This window comes from Podarcis pityusensis (genome assembly GCF_964106645.2).
Source record: "Podarcis pityusensis genome assembly, chromosome: 5".
Classification (NCBI taxonomy): domain Eukaryota; kingdom Metazoa; phylum Chordata; class Lepidosauria; order Squamata; family Lacertidae; genus Podarcis; species Podarcis pityusensis.
The window spans coordinates 1,828,942-1,847,882 of record NC_138032.1 but is presented as its reverse complement, the minus strand read 5'-3'; the positions used below and the strand labels follow the sequence as shown (position 1 = coordinate 1,847,882).

At 46.8% G+C, this 18,941-nt stretch overlaps 1 protein-coding gene across 1 annotated transcript; it reads right to left on the bottom strand.

The window, feature by feature from the left end:
• Positions 1-4,739: 4,739 nt before the first annotated feature.
• Positions 4,740-14,338, bottom strand: TMEM207 (transmembrane protein 207; the record flags this gene model as incomplete). Its single annotated transcript, XM_081007553.1, has 5 exons — positions 4,740-5,052; positions 7,932-8,074; positions 9,010-9,054; positions 11,619-11,656; positions 14,246-14,338. 5 exons carry the CDS (start codon positions 14,336-14,338, stop codon positions 4,835-4,837), a joined length of 537 nt encoding a protein of 178 aa, XP_080863679.1. The 3' UTR covers positions 4,740-4,834.
• Positions 14,339-18,941: the final 4,603 nt, after the last annotated feature.

The window sequence follows — 18,941 nt, the reverse complement described above, 5'->3', positions numbered from 1 at the left end:
AACTAAGCCACGGCTTAGCACGATGTGTGAACCAGACATCTGAGAATCAAAGAAGTTAAGGAGAGCCTGCTGGATCCGGCCCGTGGCTCACCTGGCCCAGCATCCTGTTCTCACAGTGGCCAAAAGGGATACCCAAAAGGGAGACCTGCAAGTAGGATCCGAGTGAGAAATCCCTCTCCCTTCCAGTGGTTTCCAGCAACCGGGATTCAGAAACATTGCTGCCTCTTGACTGTCAAAGGAGAGCTTAAAAATGGGGGGGGGGGGCCTTGCATGCTGCTGCTGGTGAGCAGGGCTAGGATGCCCCCTTTCTCTTCCTGCCACCCATTTTCTCCTTCTCTCCTTCTGCCACCCCCTTTCTCTCTCTCGTTCTCCTTCACCCCCATTCCTTCCCTGTGTGATGGCCTGGGACTCGGGCTCGGACTCGGAGCCAGAGGAGTCTCAGTCTGCACCGGATCCTCAGACATCATCTGAACCAAGTACTGCTCATCACCTGTAACCAATAAAGTTGTGGCCTTATTTAGCCCATTAACCTTAAGAATTGTGTCATGTGTCTTTATTTCCACTGGGGGGGAGGGCGGGAACTCGCCACGCAATTGCTGCCTCCACCAGATGATGGCTCAGTGTGTCCTCTGCTTCAACTCACAACAACCCTGTAGGGGAGGTCAGCTGAGGACTCGGGCTTGGCTCAAGGTCTCCCAGCAAGCACCTTCGCTCGAGCGGGAATTGCACGAGAGTCTGTAGCCACTATGCGCTGTGATTTCCTTTGTCATTTCGACTCAAATTAAGCTTTATTTATGCTCTCCTCATCAGAGCCGAATCTTTGCATGGTGTCCTTCAGGGCATCACTCTGGCAATAGGCTGCCTCATATCCAAGGCAACGGTTGAAAAAGAAGTTACACGGTTTTTCTATTCAGCTTTGCAAGGTGAGTCCCAGCCTTCATCTGCGATATTCAATCAGCCTTTTGAAATTGATAACGCTAAAGAGAGAGAGGAGGAGACGAATCTGGCTCGTCTCCCATCACAGCTCATAACTTAGGAAATCATGTCTCAAAGAGGTTCATTAGGGATGAGTGATTGTCGGGTTTCAGAAGAGACCTCCCTCCCTCCCCCCTTTCGCAACGCCACTGCACATTTTTCCAACTGCGTGCTGGACAGTTCCATAAAGAGAAAGTCGCAGATCTCTCTGCAGCTTCCATGGTCTTGCAGAGCCCAGTTTCTAAACCGGGAAGGGCGGGGCATAAATAAAAATTCATTATTATTATTATTATTATTATTATACAAGGACACAATCCATGTCTACAGGGATGGTATTGCACTAATGTTTACTCGGAGGAGAGAGGTAGAAATTCTGCAAATCCTGTTACAGTGGTACCTTAGTTCTCAAATTTAATCCATTCCGGAAGTCCGTTCCAAAACCAAATTGTTCCAAAACCAAGGCGCGCTTTCCCATAGAAAGCAATGCAAAATGGATTAATCCGTTCCAGACTTTTAAAAACAACCCCTAAAACAGCAATTTAACATGGATTTTACTATCTAACAACACCATTGATCCATAAGGTGAAAGTAGTAGTAATAATAATAATTTATTTATTTATACCCCACCCATTTGGCTGGGCCATGCCCAATTTCATAAATATCTATCATGTAGTCTCTTGGTCTCTAAACTAAGAAGTCCCAAACTCTGCAACCCATTTTCACTGGATTTGTAGATTCTAACTACACGTGATGTTAAAGACTGTCAATCATCTTGTATGATTTTTTTTTTAAGTAAGCAAGGGGGGATTTCTTCGGGGGTCTCCAATGTTTTGACCCTATGGGGGGGTTAACTCTTCCCTCCCCAGACACGATCTCTGCAAATAGCCCCTGATTGCCGGCTTGCAATCAAAGGGAAAGGACTGCGCCCAGTTGCAAAGCATCGCCTGGGTCTCTGCATTGCTCAGAAAACAGGGAGCACAACCTTGTGGGGTGACCTTGTCCTAAAAGTGAGTGCAGCCAGCCTGTGAGAGCCCCAGCTTCTTCTGCGTCGGCTCAGGCTGTGGAGGAAGCCAACCGATGTGACCGGAATCCACCAGAGCCATTTCCAAAATTAAGCACCTTCCATTATGCAACCTGGCCCCAAACCAGCAGCGTTCACCTGCTCCAGGCATCAGAAATGCTGGATTTGCACATCTTGATGGCTTGGCAGTCCTCTAGAAGTGCAGCTACAGGCCTTGGAAAGATGCCTTTGGTTCGTCCCAAGAGGTCTGCCTGCTCCGTAGATTGGCTCTCCCCCCCAAATCTTTTCTCCAAAGCCAGGGATAATTCACAAGGTGAGGGTGTCAGAAGCTCAGCGGGGGTGTCGGGGGGTCAAGGAGGCTGCGTGGACTTCAGGGACTTTGGCGCTTGGCAAGCTCAGGCTGTTTTGAGTGCCACAGCCTGCCACCTTGGCAGGACAAGAGCTTTCTGCTCCCTGCAAAGCTTCTGGCTTGAAGGTTTTAAGCTACAGCATCTTAAAAAGCAGAGACATCACCTTGCCAAAAAAGGTCTGTATAGTTAAAGCTCTGATTTTCCCAGTAGTGATGTATGGAAGTGAGAGCTGGACCATAAAGAAAGCTATACCGCCCCCCCAAAAAATCTGGCTGGGTTTCCCTAGCCACTCTGGGCGGCTCCCAATATTAAAAACATGATAAAACAAAAGGTATTGCTTCCCTGAACATCTTATGCAAACAAATCGGGATAAATGCTCAAGGAAGAGGTCATCTGGAAGTAGAGAGGGGGAGGAATTTGTAGAACCACAGGACTGTAGAGCTGGACAGGATCCAAATGGTCATCCAGTCCAACCCCCTGCAGTAAAGGTATCACGGCTGAATTAAATTCTGTTCACAATTAAGCTCTGGTTTTCCCAGTAGTGTGTATGGAAGTGAGAGCTGGACCATAAAGAAGGCTGATCGCCGAAGAATAGATGCTTTTGAATTATGGTGCTGGAGGAGACTCTTGAGAGTCCCATGGACTGCAAGAAGATCCAACCGATCCATTCTGAAGGAAATCAGCCCTGAGTGCTCACTGGAAGGACAGAACCTGAAGCTGAGGCTCCAAGACTTTGGGCACCTCATGAGAAGAGAAGACTCCCTGGAAAAGACCCTGATGTTGGGAAAGATGGAGGGCACAAGGAGAAGGGGACGATAGAGGACGAGATGGTTGGACAGTGTTCTCGAAGCTACCAGCATGAGTTTGACCAAACTGCGGGAGGCAGTGGAAGACAGGAGTGCCTGGCGTGCTCTGGACCAGGGGGTCATGAGGAGGTGGACACGACTAAACGACTAAACAACAACAACAACCTGAATGTCCAGCTTTTTTGGGGGGGGGGAATGCTTTGCCAAGAAAGCTGAGAGCTGGCTCTGCCTTTCACCCAACCTGTCCCGCCAACTTCACTCCTAGAACAGGGCTGGGGAGGGTTGAGAGTCAAACCGAACTTGAACCTCCTTCACAGCGCAATGTGGGCATAATTTTTGTTTCTAAGCCAGACAGGTTATAGCGAGTAATTGGAAAATTGCAGAAGAGCTAGGGGTGAACCAATGGAGGAAAAAACTGAATAATATTATAATTTTAGAATACCTAACTGTGAAGATGCATAGAATGAAAGGGTTTAAGGTCAGTGAGAAAGAGGAGGATTGATCTGAGAAGATATTGAATTATTTGCATAGGTTTGAACAATTTGGGGCAATTAAAATGTTAAAAGTTAAAAAAACCTTGTGGAAGGAGGAGTGTTAAGGTATATAGAAGTGTACATATGGTTGATTTGAATATGTTATTATTGAATATTATTGACTATGTATATTATTGAATATTGTATACCCAATGTATCAGCCGCCTGGGGGTTTCACTATTTGTGTTTTGGTGGTTGGTAAAAAATAAAATATATAAAAAAACCCAGCTAGCAGATCCTTGCATTCTGATCCATCAATATTTTGAGTGGGATATGGACTCCTTACTTAATGCACAATGTTAGAATTCCTGCTCCATGATTGCAGTCATGGGATTGTTGTCTATCACATGACGGTGTATGTTTTGACTCCACAAAGTGGGAAGTGATGGAGACAGGATGTTTGTGTTCCTGTGGTCCATGAAGGGGGACTATTGCCCTTTGTTCTTTCTCTTTGCTGTCTGATGCTAGAGAGAGAGGGAGCCATGTTGCAGTGCTCCGTGTGTGTTTATATGTAAATAAAGTAGATTAGCCAAAACGCTGAGTTGCTGAGGTCTGTCACGCAAAATGCGCAAACTCTGCGGATCCCTAAGTGTGCCGGTGTCAATTGGCATCGGTCGCTGTGATGTTCGGGCAGAAGAAAGCTTTTGAAGCTCCCGAACGATCGACCAGGAGGGAGAGAACATGCCAGTTGGGCATGTGTCTCTGCCAGGGTCCTATTCAAGTGTAGGACGAGCTCCTGACAGAGAGCCCACCACCTTATCGTGTGGCTGAACTCCTGACAGGTAGGGCCTGCAGCAAAGGCAATGCTCAACTTGAGTCATAGAATCCTCAAATTGTAGAGTTGGAAGGAACCCTGAGGATCATCCAGTCCAACCCCTTTCAATGCAGGAATACGCAGCTATCCCATACAGGGATTGAACCTGCAACGTTGGCATTACCAGCTATCCAATCCTTCACTCGGTTGACTGAAGTAGCATTTCTTTATTCATGACACGCACTTTTCCCTTTCCACACAGCTTGAAGCAACATTTCAGCCTCACAACAACCCTGCGAGGTAGGTAAAGCTGAGGCAGAGTGGCCTGCCCATGGTGGCCCCATGAGCTTCCTTGCCAAGGCCAGGGCTGCCCATGTCCCAGCCCGGCCCTCTAGCTAGGACTCTGAGTCCTCTCCCCATGAAAGTGGGTCTGTGGCCATGTCACCCCTCAGTCTGGAAGCTGGGCAGCACCTCTGGGTGGCCCCTGGCTTCATGATCTCCTCGTAGGACGGAGGCGGCCCGTTCCTCGTCATCGTATCAAAGATGAAATCAGAGGAGCTCCACTGGGGCTGAAGGTGGATTGGGGGCACGGTACTCAGCCTGCCGTCACTCTCTAGAGAAGGAGAGAAAAGAAGTATCCATGATCATATGAGCAGATTTTAAAGTCCTAATCGGGAGAGTGATAGGAGCATGAAATAGACTCAGAGTCGAGAGTGGATTTCATGCTCTTTATTCAGCTCATAGTAGTGAGGAATGGAAGTTCCCCCGAAACGTCTGCTTTATATACATTATTTACACAATGGGCCCCACGTGATTGGCTTATTCTGGGATTCTCCTCTGGGCCAATCAGGTTGCGGATTCCCTTCCACCTGGAGCTGGATTGGGTGGCTCCTGTGGACCAATCAGACTGCTGCATTCTGGATCCTATCGTTCTAGGACCAATCAGACTGCTGCATTCTGAATCCTATCATTCTAGGACCAATCAGACTGCTGCATTCTGAATCCTATTGTTCTAGGACCAATCAGACTGCTGCATTCTGAATCCTATTGTTCTAGGACCAATCAGACTGCTGCATTTTGGATCTTATTCAACTCAGTACATAACAGAGCACCACATCATTGGCGTACAGCCGACAGGATATCTTCCTATTGCTAATTGATGGAGCAGGTGATTGCGCTTGTGTTAAATGTGGCAGCATATCATTTATATAAAAGTTAAAGAGGGTGGGAGCCAGGTAGAAGAGCTAGATAAAATAGCGATCAACTGCAAAGGGGATTCGGACATTTAAGATGGCATATTTTACCTGAGATTTCCCTGCTATTCTAGTTTATGCAACAAATAATCTCTAGGAGACTTGATGTGGTTTACTGCACCGGTAGTGCTAAAAATTTTTTGAAAAAAATGTTTTTATGGTTATTGCTGTTTTTCCTTTTGTTCCCCCTGTGAACGATGCCATGGCCTTTGGCTAGCACAATAAAGTTTATGAATGAATGAAAAGGATAATATGAGAAAGCAATTGGTGAAACATAAAACCATAGAATGGGAGAGTTGGAAGGGATCCCCAAAGGTCATCCAAACCAACCCGCTGCAGTGCAGGAACCACAGCTCAAGGATGCCTGGCAGATGGGCAACCAATTTCTACATCAAACTTGGTTCCTTTTTGATCAGTGTCTCCTTGGGGTGAGATATCTATAACCTCGCTTAGGGTTTTTCCTTTTTTCCCTCCTCCTCCCCCCCCCCCCCCGTTCAATCTCTATTGATTTATAAACAATACATCAATTCACCTCGAAACACCAAAACACAAAAGCATTACAAGCAAACCACTATCAATACAAAAAAGAAAAATACAACCCCGGGCGGGGAAAGTAACTTTCTTCTCCGCCTGGTGACTTCCGACCTCCTCCGTGTGGGTCCTTTCTTTCCTTATTAGCTGCCTCTATTTTTCAATAAACTTAACTTAATTCTGCTCTGGTCAGACCTCACCTGGAGTACTGTGTCCAGTTCTGGGCACCACAGTTCAAGAAGGACACTGACAAACTGGAACGTGTCCAGAGGAGGGCAACCAAAATGGTCAAAGGCCTGGAAACGATGCCTTATGAGGAACGGCTAAGGGAGCTGGGCATGTTTAGCCTGGAGAAGAGGAGGTTAAGGGGTGATTTGATAGCCATGTTCAAATATATAAAAGGATGTCACATAGAGGAGGGAGAAAGGTTGTTTTCTGCTGCTCCAGAGAAGCGGACACGGAGCAATGGATCCAAACTACAAGAAAGAAGATTCCACCTCAACATTAGGAAGAACTTCCTATGATTCTAACCAATATTAAATGTTGTTTGTATTCTTTTTGACTTATGCTATAATGAGAGTTAATCAAAGCATATTAAAGGTTTGGTGTGGGGACAATGTTCTTTTAAGCCTTTGGCTTGGAGCCAATTTGATTCCCTCCCCCTCTTTCTTTTTTCTTTTTTCTTTCTCCTCCTGTGATGAGGCTGCATTTTAATATTTTATGTTCGCTAATTCTATATACTCAAACAAATTATCCTGCCACTCCTCTTTAGTTGGTATTATACCTCTTTTCCACCCTTTGGCTAACAGCATTCTCGCTGTGTTTGATGCATACGTAAAAAAAAACCCTCCTTCTTTCTATTGGAATGTCTGATACCATAATATCCTCGCTTAGGGCTTTCCATCCAGAGTTCTGAACAAGCCCAGATGAGAAATCCACTCCACTTCCCAGTGGGGAGGAGTTGTGGTGGACCACGTGGCCACCCACTCCCCATTGGGGGCGGGGGACTTTGTCCCCCGTTGCCTGGGGGATCCCAGCCACGTCAGAGCCTGGCCAGCCAATCCGCTGGCCGGGGGGCATGGCCAGAGCCGTTTAAACGGAGGAGTGAGCCGTAGGATTTCCTCTTTGGCTCGCTTCCTCAATCACCCGCCCTCCCTTCCTATTTTGCAGGTTAGGCACTGGCCTTGCTATGGACCTCGGTTGGTCGCCTTGGTTGTCTGAGGGGCCTGGTAGGAATTTTTCCACTTGGCAAACTGGCACTGGCCACTTGGTTTCCGCCTACCTCGTAGCAATCGTCACAACTTTCTTGTGCCCCTCCATGCTTAAGGGTATTCCGTTAAAGGAATCCGGGGGTGTTGATCTAGTCTGAAGCCCGGCTGGGGGGCTAAGGCCTTGACACGACCCCGACGGGAACACCAGGGGGAGCTTGAGTTGGTTCGCATTGACAGGGCTCCCCCTACCGGTGGCTTACCCTTACTGGACTTCCTGCGCAGCGGGCAGGAGTCAGATATAGTCGGGTCCAATCAATGCCTAAGCCAATACCGCTCACATTCTGTAATTTCAATAAAGTTCTGGCCAAAATTTTTGCCCCATAACATAAACCTAATATCTGTGTCCTTCCTTGTGTGTTATTTCCAACGAGGGGGGGGGGCTGCGGGGTCTCGACATGCAAGCAGATCCTCTCTCCACATCCAGACGCGAAACTCACTGTGTCCTGAATCAGCATCGCTGAGGGCAAACACAGCGACTGTCCTCTGAGAGGAGAAGAGCCTTCGTCGTTTCAGCCAGCGCTGCAGGCAGCAAGCGGCGATGCACAGAAGGATCGCAGCCAAGAAAAGGGAGATGCAGAACCTAAAGCAGAGAAAAATCCACAAGGCTGAGCTCAGAAAACCTGGACTCTCCAGGAGAAAAACTGATGGGTGAGTTCAGCCGTTCCAATCAAGTTACAAAAAAACAAGACTCCAACTTTTAATGTCTTTGCCTACGCCTTACGTATGAAAAAACAGCACAGCCCTGTGGAACTCTCTGCCACTAGAGATTCAGCAGGTGCCTTCTGTGCCAGCTTTTAAACTCCTCCTGAAAACTTCTCCATTCCACCAGGCCTATGCAGGCAATTAAGAAGACATCCTTCTACAATGGTTAAATGGTGTCTGTGTTTACACACACACACACACACACACACACACTTTTTAATGTTTCTTTATTGGGTGGTTTTATGTAAACCACTTTAGTATGTTTTTGTGACACAGTAGTATACATTTTTTTTTAAATATAAATCTATCTATCAGTCTTGGAGTGCACAGTGGTACCTGGGTTTACGATGCATCGGGTTACAAACTCCACTAACCTGGAAGTGGTTGCTGCAGGTTAAGAACTTCGCCCCAGGATAAGAATGGAAATTGCGCACCAGCGGCAACAAGAGGCCCCATTAGTGAAAGCATGCCTCAGGTTAAGAACTGTTTCAGGTTAAGAATGGACCTCTGGAATGAATTAAGTTCTTAACCTGAGGTACCACTATACCTCGGGTTACATACGCTTCAGGTTACAGACTCCGCTAACCCAGAAATATTACCGCGGGTTAAGAACTTTGCTTCAGGATGAGAACAGAAATCGTGCTCTGGTAGCGCAGCAGCAGCAGCAGCGGGAGGCCCCATTAGCTAAAGTGGTGCTTCAGGTTAAGAACAGTTTCAGGTTAAGAATGGACCTCTGGAACGAATTAAGTTCTTAACCCGAGGTACCACTGTATCCTTTATTAATGCATTTCCCCACAGATATTAAACACGCACCAGATATACCAGGCAATCAGACTCTGCTCTTCATAAACAGCACACCTGAAAATGAAAAGAATAATATCAATACGGTTTTAAGATTGGCCTTGAGACAGTCTTTAAACCTCTTTTGCTGACCACCAGCATTATGCTTTCCATTTTTAAGTTCGGAATGGAGCGGTTGCTTTGGAAGACGATCATCAGGCACAACATGACCAGTCCAACAAAGTACTCCTGCCACCCCTGGTCTCTGAGCTGCTCCCTCCCCCATCCTAAAGAGAGGGGCCTCCTCACACTGCCCCACAGGGGTCTGGGAAGCACCCCCTGGCCAGCCCCAAAGGCACCATTCGCCTGCAGAGCTTGCAGCCAGGGCTGCTGCAACAAACAGACGCACAAGCCTTTGGGAGGCAGAGACACAAGAGGGCATCAGAGGAGGGGGGGAAGGAAGGAAAGAGGGACACAGGCCAGTATTGTCCACGGCATCCCTGACCATCATTCAAGGCACCCCAAGGTGCCATGGCACACTGGTTGAAAACCACTGCCATAGAGTAAGCTGTTCTGCCCAGTTTAGCAAGGCCACGTCCCCTTGGCAGGAAATGGGTTTTTGTTCCCCCTCCAGTCTGTCTTGGTTGCGAGTGAGTGTCCTGCCAGGCTTAGCTAGGCCACCTCCCCTGACCTTGGGAGGAAATAGGTAATCAAGCCTGTTGGTGTATTCAGTCTACCTGAGAAGCTCAGCGTGTGAAGAGTTTTGAGGTGGTTGCTCCAGCTCAGCCGTGTCGCTCTCTCAAGCCACTCTTGAGTTCCTCTACTAATAATTAAAGAACTTTCACTACTTTGTAATCAAGCTAAGTGTTACTGCCTGTGCAACTTTTCTGACTGATGCATGGAAAGGCACATAAATCTGACCTTTGGAGAGTTTGTAAGTAAATCAATTTTTAACTTACCAAATGACTGATATTTTCCTATGCTGGGAGAAGAGGGGAAGTTTGGAATTCTCTTGGAAGGGAATACATTAAAGGTCTAACAGCCTATATTTTCACCCTTTATTTTGTTGCTTATTTTGTGATTTTTAACTCTCTGCTGGGATTTTCTCACCAAAGAGCATTTGCCACAAAACTGGATCCTGGCACACGGGAATTCTCCTTTCTACATATTTATGTTTCCCTTGAACCAACAATTAATTCTTCACAACAGCCCTGTGAGGCAGATGGGCTGAGAGAAGACAGTGATTGGTCCAAGGTCACACTCAGTGAGCTGAGTAGGGATTTGAATCCTGGTCTCTCCCAGGTCCTAGCCCAACGCTCTAACCACTGCACCACACGAGCAGCTTCCAGTTGAGAAAGAGCCATAGCTCTGTGCTTTGAATGAGGAAGGTCTTGAAACTTTGGAGAGACACTGCCGGCCAGGGTTGGCAATTCTGAGCTTAGATGGGCCACTGGTCTCCCTTGGTTGTAAGGCCAATTCCTCTGTTGCAAATGTGCAGCTGGTGTTGTTGTTGTGGTGGTGGTGGTGGTGGTGTAGTCGTTGAGTCGTGTCTGACTCTTCGTGACCCCCTGGACCGGAGCATGCCAGGCCCTTCTGTCTTCCACTGCCGCCCGCAGTTTGGTCAAACTCATGCTGCTAGCTTCGAGAACACTGTCCCACCATTTCATCCTCTGCCATCCCCTTCTCCTTGTGCCCTCCATCTTTCCCAACATCAGGGTCTTTTCCAGGGAGTCTTCTCTTCTCATGAGGTGGCCAAAGTCTTGGAGCCTCAGCTTCAGGATCTGTCCTTCCAGTGAGCACTCAGGGCTGATTTCCTTCAGAATGGAGAGGTTTGATCTTCTTGCAGTCCATGGGACTCTCAAGAGTCTCCTCCAGCACCAGAATTCAAAAGCATCAATTCTTTGGCGATCAGTCTTCTTTATGGTCCAGCTCTCACTTCCATACATCACTACTGGGAAAACCAGAGCTTTTACTATACGGACCTTTGTTGGCAAGGTGATGTCTCTACTTTTTATGATGCTGTCTAGGTTTGTCATTGCTTTTCTCCCAAGAAGCAGGCGTCCAACTTACCAAGGTTCATGGTTCTTACATTCCAGGTTCCTATGCAATATTTTTCTTTACAGCATTGGACTTTCCTTTCGCTTACAGGAATATCTGCAACTGAGCGTCCTTTCGGCTTTGGCCCAGCCGCTTCATCAGCTCTGAATCTACTTGTACTTGTCCTCCGCTCTTCCTCAGTAGCATGTTGGACGCCTTCCGACCTGAGGGGCTCATTTTCCAGCGTCATAACTTTTATATGCCTGTTGTATTTGCCCATGGAGTTTTCTTGGCAGGGATACTGGAGGGGCTTGCCGGTTCCTCCTCCAGGTGGATCACGTTTGGTCAAAACTCTCCACTATGACCTGTCCATCTTGGGTGGCCCTGCACGGCATAGCTCATAGCTTCTCTGAGTTATTCAAGCCCCTTCGCCACGGCAAGGCAGTGATCCATGAAGGGGGCGCAGCTGGTGCTTGGACCCAATTCATGCACCATCCCAGGCTCGGCAGCATCAGCGCAGCCCTGCAACTTTGCACCGTCCCTCCTCCCCACCCAAACTAAAGTTCCCAGAACAGAAAAAGTAATGCAAATTGGAACTGGCTTACCTGTCAGCAGATTCACACTCTGCTTCTGAACCCGATGCCTGAAACACACAGAGAACATGAGAAACTGGGGTGTGCTTAGGTGAGCTTAGGCTCCAGGCTTTCAAACTTGGGGCTTTAACTGTGCTTAGATGGCAACAAGGATTACTTAGGTGCAAAACACCTAGCTGTGAAACCCACAGTCAGCATTGCTTCCAGCAGCTGGTCTTCAGAACCATCGCTGACTCCAACTGTGAAGGCAAAGCAGAACCATCTAGGCTAGGAGACTTTGATAGGCTGCGCAAAAAAAGCTTGTAAGCCTTGAATCTCTTTAAAATAAAGGTAAAGGTAAAGGACCCCTGACAGTTAGGTCCAGTGGTGAATGACTCTGGGGTTGCAGCGCTCATCTCGCTTTACTGGCCAAGGGAGCCGGCGTACAGCTTCTGGGTCATGTGGTCAACATGGCAAACCAGAGCAGCGCACGGAAACGCTGTTTACCTTCCCGCCGAAGTGGTACCTATTTATCTACTTGCACTTTGATGTCCTTTTGAACTGTTAGGTTGGCAGGAGCAGGGACCGAGCAACGGGAGCTCACCCCGTCACGGGGATTTGAACCGCCGACCTTCTGATCGGCAAGCCCAAGAGGCTCAGTGGTTTACACCACAGCAGTTTAATTAAGCCATATGGGTCACAGATTTTGCTTAAAGCAGGATGGCAAATCCTAAATCACAAGAGTCTAGAAGAAAACTTAGACAGCATCTAAATCTGGGTGTTGTTGTTGTTGTCCTTTCCTCTTTTAAAGCCACCCATCTTGGTGGCCAGCACTGGCTCCTGTGGCTTCACAGGCAGCAGACCTCCTCAAGGGCACCCACCATAATGGTGACCCCAGTAAAAACCAGAATCCTGCACCCCCATATAGCTCAGTTGGTAGAGCATAAGACTCTTAATCCCAAGGTCGTGGGTTCGAACCACACTGGGGGAAAGATTCCTGCATTGCAGAGGTTTGGACCTTCACGGTCCCTTGCAACTCTCCAATTCTACGGTTCTGTGAAAGAATATGTCTTCTCCAAAGAACACTTCTCAAGGGCATAGAGCCCTTGGGACCCACTCCTCAAAAATGTATTCCCTCAATTGGATTTGCTGCAATCTTATTCGTGTCCTATCAAAAGGAAATATACTGTGCTCTCTCCTCAGCCGTATAAATTATGTGGGAAAGTATAAATAACACATACGGAACTGAACTAATGGAGTAGCCCAGAAGAATGTACAAGGAGAATTTATTGCTGTCCCGTCTCCGCCAGAGCTCTTACTTTATACCTCATTAGCAGATCTCACTTGCCCAAGGAGAGTTATCATATCGCCCGTTCCGAGCAACACCCTTTGTGTTAAATTTGTGAGAGACAAAGTTAATGAAGGTCTGGCTTCTCAGTCGGCGGTGGTGCTTCGGGCAAAATAAAATAAAAAGCCCAAGTAATAATGCTACATAGAACAAGGAGGCTGAGGGAGGGTGGCTGGAAGGAATGCAGAGAAACAAAGGAGTTTTTCCACTAGAGTTGAAACAAATTTCGAGGTGGGTGGGGGAAAATCCCAAGTCCAATTTATTTATTTATTTTTGGCTTGCAAAAAGTTCACATTTGTATTTCCCTGAATGAGGTTAGGAGCCTCTGGCAGTGATGCATGTCCGTGACAGCAGCATTGCCAAAATTATTATTTAGAATAATAAATAGCAAATTATTGGGCTAATTGAATTCAGCGGGTAATAATAAATCCCAAAGTGTTCCTTCGGAACGCTCCTATCGCTGCAGCCTCCAGCGGCTCTCAAAGCAACTTTCAAAATATTCTTAAAATAAAATGGTGCTCAAATTTAGTGCAGGGGGAGAGAAAACTAGAATGTGTCAGGCTGCCTCCCATGGACTCCTTCCTTGTTCTTCTCAGGGGGTTCTACGAAGCAAAGGCTCCCATCGAGATTCTCCACGGTCAAGGTCCCAAAAGGTTCTGAATACTCTGTATATACATACAAGGACGTTATGAAGAGCCCTGATGTTTAGCAGCCTGTGGCCAGCCGGATCCCCAATGAGAAACTTGCAAGTAGGATTTGAACACAAGAGCAACTCTACCCCCCTGTGGTTTCCAGCAACTGGGATTCAGAAACATTGGTGGCCCCTACCTAGCCTCTCTTCCGTGAATTTGTCTGATCCTCTTTGAAAGCCATCAAAGTTGGTGGCCATCCCTGCCTCCTGTGGCGATGAGTTCCACAGGTTAACTCTGCGTTGCATGAAGATGGGCTGTCTTTTATCAGTCCTGATTCTTCCAATGCTCAGCTTCCTAGGATGCCTATGTTTTCTAGAGTCACAAGAGAGGGAGAAAAACCTCTCCATCCACTTTCCCCAAGCCATCTATGATTTTATGAACTTTGATCGTGTCGTTTCTCACTCGACTTTCATCTAAACAAAAAAGTCCCAAATCCTGCAGCCTTTTTTCAACAGGGAGTCGCTCCAACCCCTTGATCATTTAAGTGGCCTTTTCTGAACCTTTTCCAACTATGCAATATCCTTTTTTGAGGCGAGTTGGCCAGGACGGCACACAGTTTTCCAAAAGCAGTCGCACCATAGATCTGTATAATGGGGTTATGATATAAGGGCAATGCTCACCTCAACATACAAGATTCCCTGGGCGAGTGCCAAGCAGATCTGTCCGGTTTGCAAGACCAGAAGGAGGTCCAGCCCAAATGGAAGATTCCTCATGGTCAACCTTTGCGAAAGCTTCTCAAATCTCAAATCTTCACCTGCGGTTCTCCTGCGTTTGAGCTGGAATGCTTCCCAGCTCCTTGTGCGGCCGGGGGTGGAGGATTAATTATGGGATGTGAAGCAAGTGCATGGGGCAATAGATTGCCCATGTGACGTGGGAGTTATTGCTGCCTTCACAGCCCCTTGCCTTGCCTGAAAAGGGCATCCCACTCGGGGAGCTTACCTTGTGGGCCCTGGTGAAGGTCAGGCATTTCCAAATTGGAAACATCCTTTTTATTATACCTCCCAATACCTTGATCTAACAGCATCTATGTGCTTGGGAAATGCCAATCAGGCAAATAAGCATTCGGATTTTTTTGCAAGAAATTCAAGCTGCAAGAATATTCTCGGGAGCCAGACACCCCCCTCCTCGCAATTTATTTCACCTCTAATGAAATGTTATTCAGTTCTTTAAATTCTCCCTCCTCCTCCCTCTTTGTGTGGTTCTGCTAGATTCCCTCACCCCACTCCTCCAAAACACAAGCCCTTGTGTTGCAAAGCCATCATTACTCTGTTCCTTGCAAAATTAACACAAATAGTGTTGCTGGGAATGAGCATTCCCTTCATTTAAAGTTAAACATTGAGCTCAATTGCATCCTTGGGGCAATGATTGACCGAGGTGCCAAAGACCAGCTCAGAAATACTCGTGGCTGGATCAGAGCTGAGGGCAGGAGTGGAACCTTGGCTGTTCTCTCCTCTTGGCCTGGATACCAGCCACTCAAAAAGGTAAAGGTTTGGTGCTTGGGGCTGCTTCATCGCCCGATGGCCACAACACCAGTGAAGACTTGCACTTATAAATCCACTGGGAAGTCAAAGCTCGCAGAGTGAATTTTCCTATTGCCAACTCATGTCACCCAAATATATTACAGTCCAATGGAAAGAGAGACTTGGGACCTTGTTGTTGTTTAGTCGTTTAGTCGTGTCCGACTCTTTGTGACCCCATGGACCAGAGCACATCATGCACTCCTATCTTCCACTGCCTCCTGCAGTTTGGTCAAACTCATGCTGCTAGCTTCGAGAACACCGTCCCACCATCTCGTCCTCTGTTGTCCCCTTCTCCTTGTGCCCTCCATCTTTCCCAACATCAGGGTCTTTTCCAGGGAGTCTACTCTTCTCATGAGGTGGCCAAAGTATTGGAGCCTCAGCTTCACGATCTGTCCTTCCAGTGAGCACTCAGGGCTGATTTCCTACAGAATGGATCGGTTTGATCTTCTTGCAGTCCATGGGACTCTCAAGAATCTCCTCCAGCACCAGAATTCAAAAGCATCCATTCTTTGGCGATCAGCCTTCTTTATCGTCCAGCGCTCACTTCCATACATCACTACTGGAAAAACCATAGCTTTTATTATATGGACCTTTGTTGGCAAGGTGATGTCTCTCTTTTTAAGATGCTGTCTAGGTTTATCATCGCTTTCCTCCCAAGAAGCAGGCGTCTTTTAATTTCGTGACTGCTGTCACCATCTGCAGTGATCATGGAGCCCAAGAAAGTAAAATCTCTCACTGCCTCCATTTCTTCCCCTTCTATTTGCCAGGAGGTGATGGGACCAGTGGCCATGATCTTCGTTTTTTTGATGTTGTGCTACAGACCATATTTTGCGCTCTCCTCTTTCAGCCTCATTAAAAGGTTCTTTAATTCCTCCTCACTTTCTGCCATCAAGGTTGTGTCATCTGCATATCTGAGGTTGTTGATATTTCTTCCGGCAATCTTAATTCTGGTTTGGGATTCATCCAGCCCAGCCTTTCGCAGCCTTGGGACCTTAGAGTCACAGAATTGTAGGGTTGGAAGACACACCCAAGGCTGGTGCATCCCATTTTAAAGCGATTTCAAAGGCGAAATTGACATCTGGGGGGAATTTTCCACTTTGCCCTGGATCTTAGAGAAGTCAGTCACTGATCTATAATGAGTTGAAGAAATTTTTTAAAATAACTTTTGTTAAAAAACCAGAAGCTTTCTTACTAGGATTGATAGTGTTAACGGAGGAATCCGAGGGCTCCCTTGGACAAAAAGGCAAAGACACCAACCAGGACAATTTGGAGCAAAACAGCAGCCTGTAGGCTTGGTCTTTATTGAAGACTGTCGCGACAGGACTCCCACCTGCCACCAGGTGAAACAAAATGGAAGCCCAGAACAAAAGAAGACCCCAACTTTTATTAGCTACTAATCCCCCAAGCTACACCCCTAGAACTACATCACAACTACATCATAACTACATCATTGACACATCACAAAAAGGAGGGGTTGATGGAGGGGTTGTGGAAGTAACCTGAGTATCTTATCACCTGGCTTGTTCCTCCTTTTCCCCTCCCCATGAGTCATTTCCAGAGGACAAAGGGGAGTTAGCAGTTTCCTGCCCCCAGAGGGAAGATGTGATCATTGTCCTTTGTTCTAGTCCGTGTTGAATCCACTCCCATATGTAAGTCCATTGTGTCCTTGATGGTCTTCTGTCTGGGACCATCAAGGTTGCCATGCCAACTGGGCAGTGCTCCTGAGTACGTGTTGGTACGGTTAAGGAATTATGGCTGTCCTGTATCAAACCATCTCCCTTTGATAGTCCTTCCTTCATGGAGCAAAATAAAAGTGGACCGGTGTAAATCTGATGTACGGTTGATTTACTATGAATTTATAACAGAAACGTTGTGTATGTCGTGTGTGAGAGTGTGTGCGTGTGTGTGTGTGTGTGTGTGTGTGTGTGTGTGTGTGTGTGGTGTTTGTACAAACTGAATGTTTGGGGGGGGGGGTTCCTGCAACAATAGGAACTGAACCTCCTAAAGAGCAGAAGAAAACATTTGCGTATGCTACAACAGCCGCCCAAATATTGTTAGCCCAGATATGGAAAGAAGAGAAGACATGGACGAAAGAAGAATGACAGATCAAGCTAATGGGCTATGCAGAAAAAGCTCAGAGAAGTTTTAAAAAGAGTGGGAATCCTCTATTGTTTATGTGCAAAAAATACTGTAAACAAATTGATACATTGGTAGGATTTTAAGTAAACGCTTGCAACTAGGAGAAAATTAGAAAAAATTAAGGGAAATGAAAATTGGAAAAGTATAAGTATGGAAATGCAGAAGAATTTGGTTAATATAAGGAACCAGAAGTGGGTATGGAGGGAAGTCCACAGATTTAAAGAATATCAAAGAGAAGGTTTGTGAAAGGTACTTGTATAAATTTACATTTGGCAGAAATGTGAGTTAATTACTGTTTTTACTTGTGAAAATGTAAATTTATTTACAAAAAAAGAGAGGTCAGTCACTTTTTTTGGCATTTTTGTAGAAAAAAAGCTCAATCACTGTTGAATAGTGGAAGAGATGGACGAAGGACACAGCTCTGTTGGATTCACAGCTCTTTATTGCAGCAGTTAGAACCGCTCCTGGAATCAGAGTGACTGCAGGCTAGCTGGCTGCTTTATATAATACTAAGTAACTTGAAACAGTAACAACTCACAACTAGGTGACTAATCAGGAGCGACAGTTTTCAATCCTTCATTTACATACTGGTGGCCCTGAGTGAGAACTGCCACTAATCTTAAAACATAACAATCAATCACTTTGGAGTTTGCCTAATACACAAATGACAGCTATCTCTTGTGGACTGATATCCAATCTCTGTTTAAAATGAAGGACAGGCCCCCCCCTTCCATGACCATAGAATAGGAAGGGACCCCGAGGGTCATCCAGCCCAACTCGCTGGTTCTAGAATTCTATAGGGGACGTTGCCCCTGTTCACTTCAGTCGCCAACCCCACCCACCCGTCAATGCCTTTTCCCCAACCCTCCTTAAACCTCCCCAATACTCGCCCATTCTCACAGCCCACCCCTCACCCACCAGCTTGTCAGCACACTCTGTGAAGCACATTCTCACGCCATTAAGTAGCTCACCTGGGCCACCTGCCACACATGCTGCTTGCTCACTCACCTGCCTGCCTACCATTCATCAAACTCAGTTCTCCAACCCCACAACAGTGGCAAAGCGGGGCCAACAGGTGAAGCTGAGGCTCACCGAGGCCACCTGAGCCTCAAGCGACAAGATCCATGCGTACCCCCAAGCTTCCTCCTTAAGAGGAAGGGTAACCCCATCAAGGAGCAAGGAACCTCCTAGGAGAACCACCCACTAAGAGAGCCTTGGTCTCTTCTGCACTGAGCTTCATCCAACATTTCCGAGGCAAGACACCGATCTGTTACTTCCACTGCCTCACCTACAGATGCAAAGGAGAAGTAGAGCTGTGTGTCATCAGCATTTTGCGGACAATGTACTCCAAAACTCCAGATGAAGTGATGTGAAATGCCGCATGACGACAACCTTACATTTATATATATATAGGAGGAAAGGGGGGTTATGTCCAATGATGGGAGGGGCCAGGCAGCAAGACCAAGAATAATAGCACTTGCTGCTACCACCCCATGCGCACCTCACAAGTCACATATTCTATCTACATCTGTCACACACAAAGTTTCAAATTGCAACCGTGGTGCTTTTCTAAACCAATTAATAGTGGCTCAAAAGTGAGCACATGGAAAGGTCTGATGGGAAGATCTCATTACTGCTAACCATGTCTGCCTTTGGA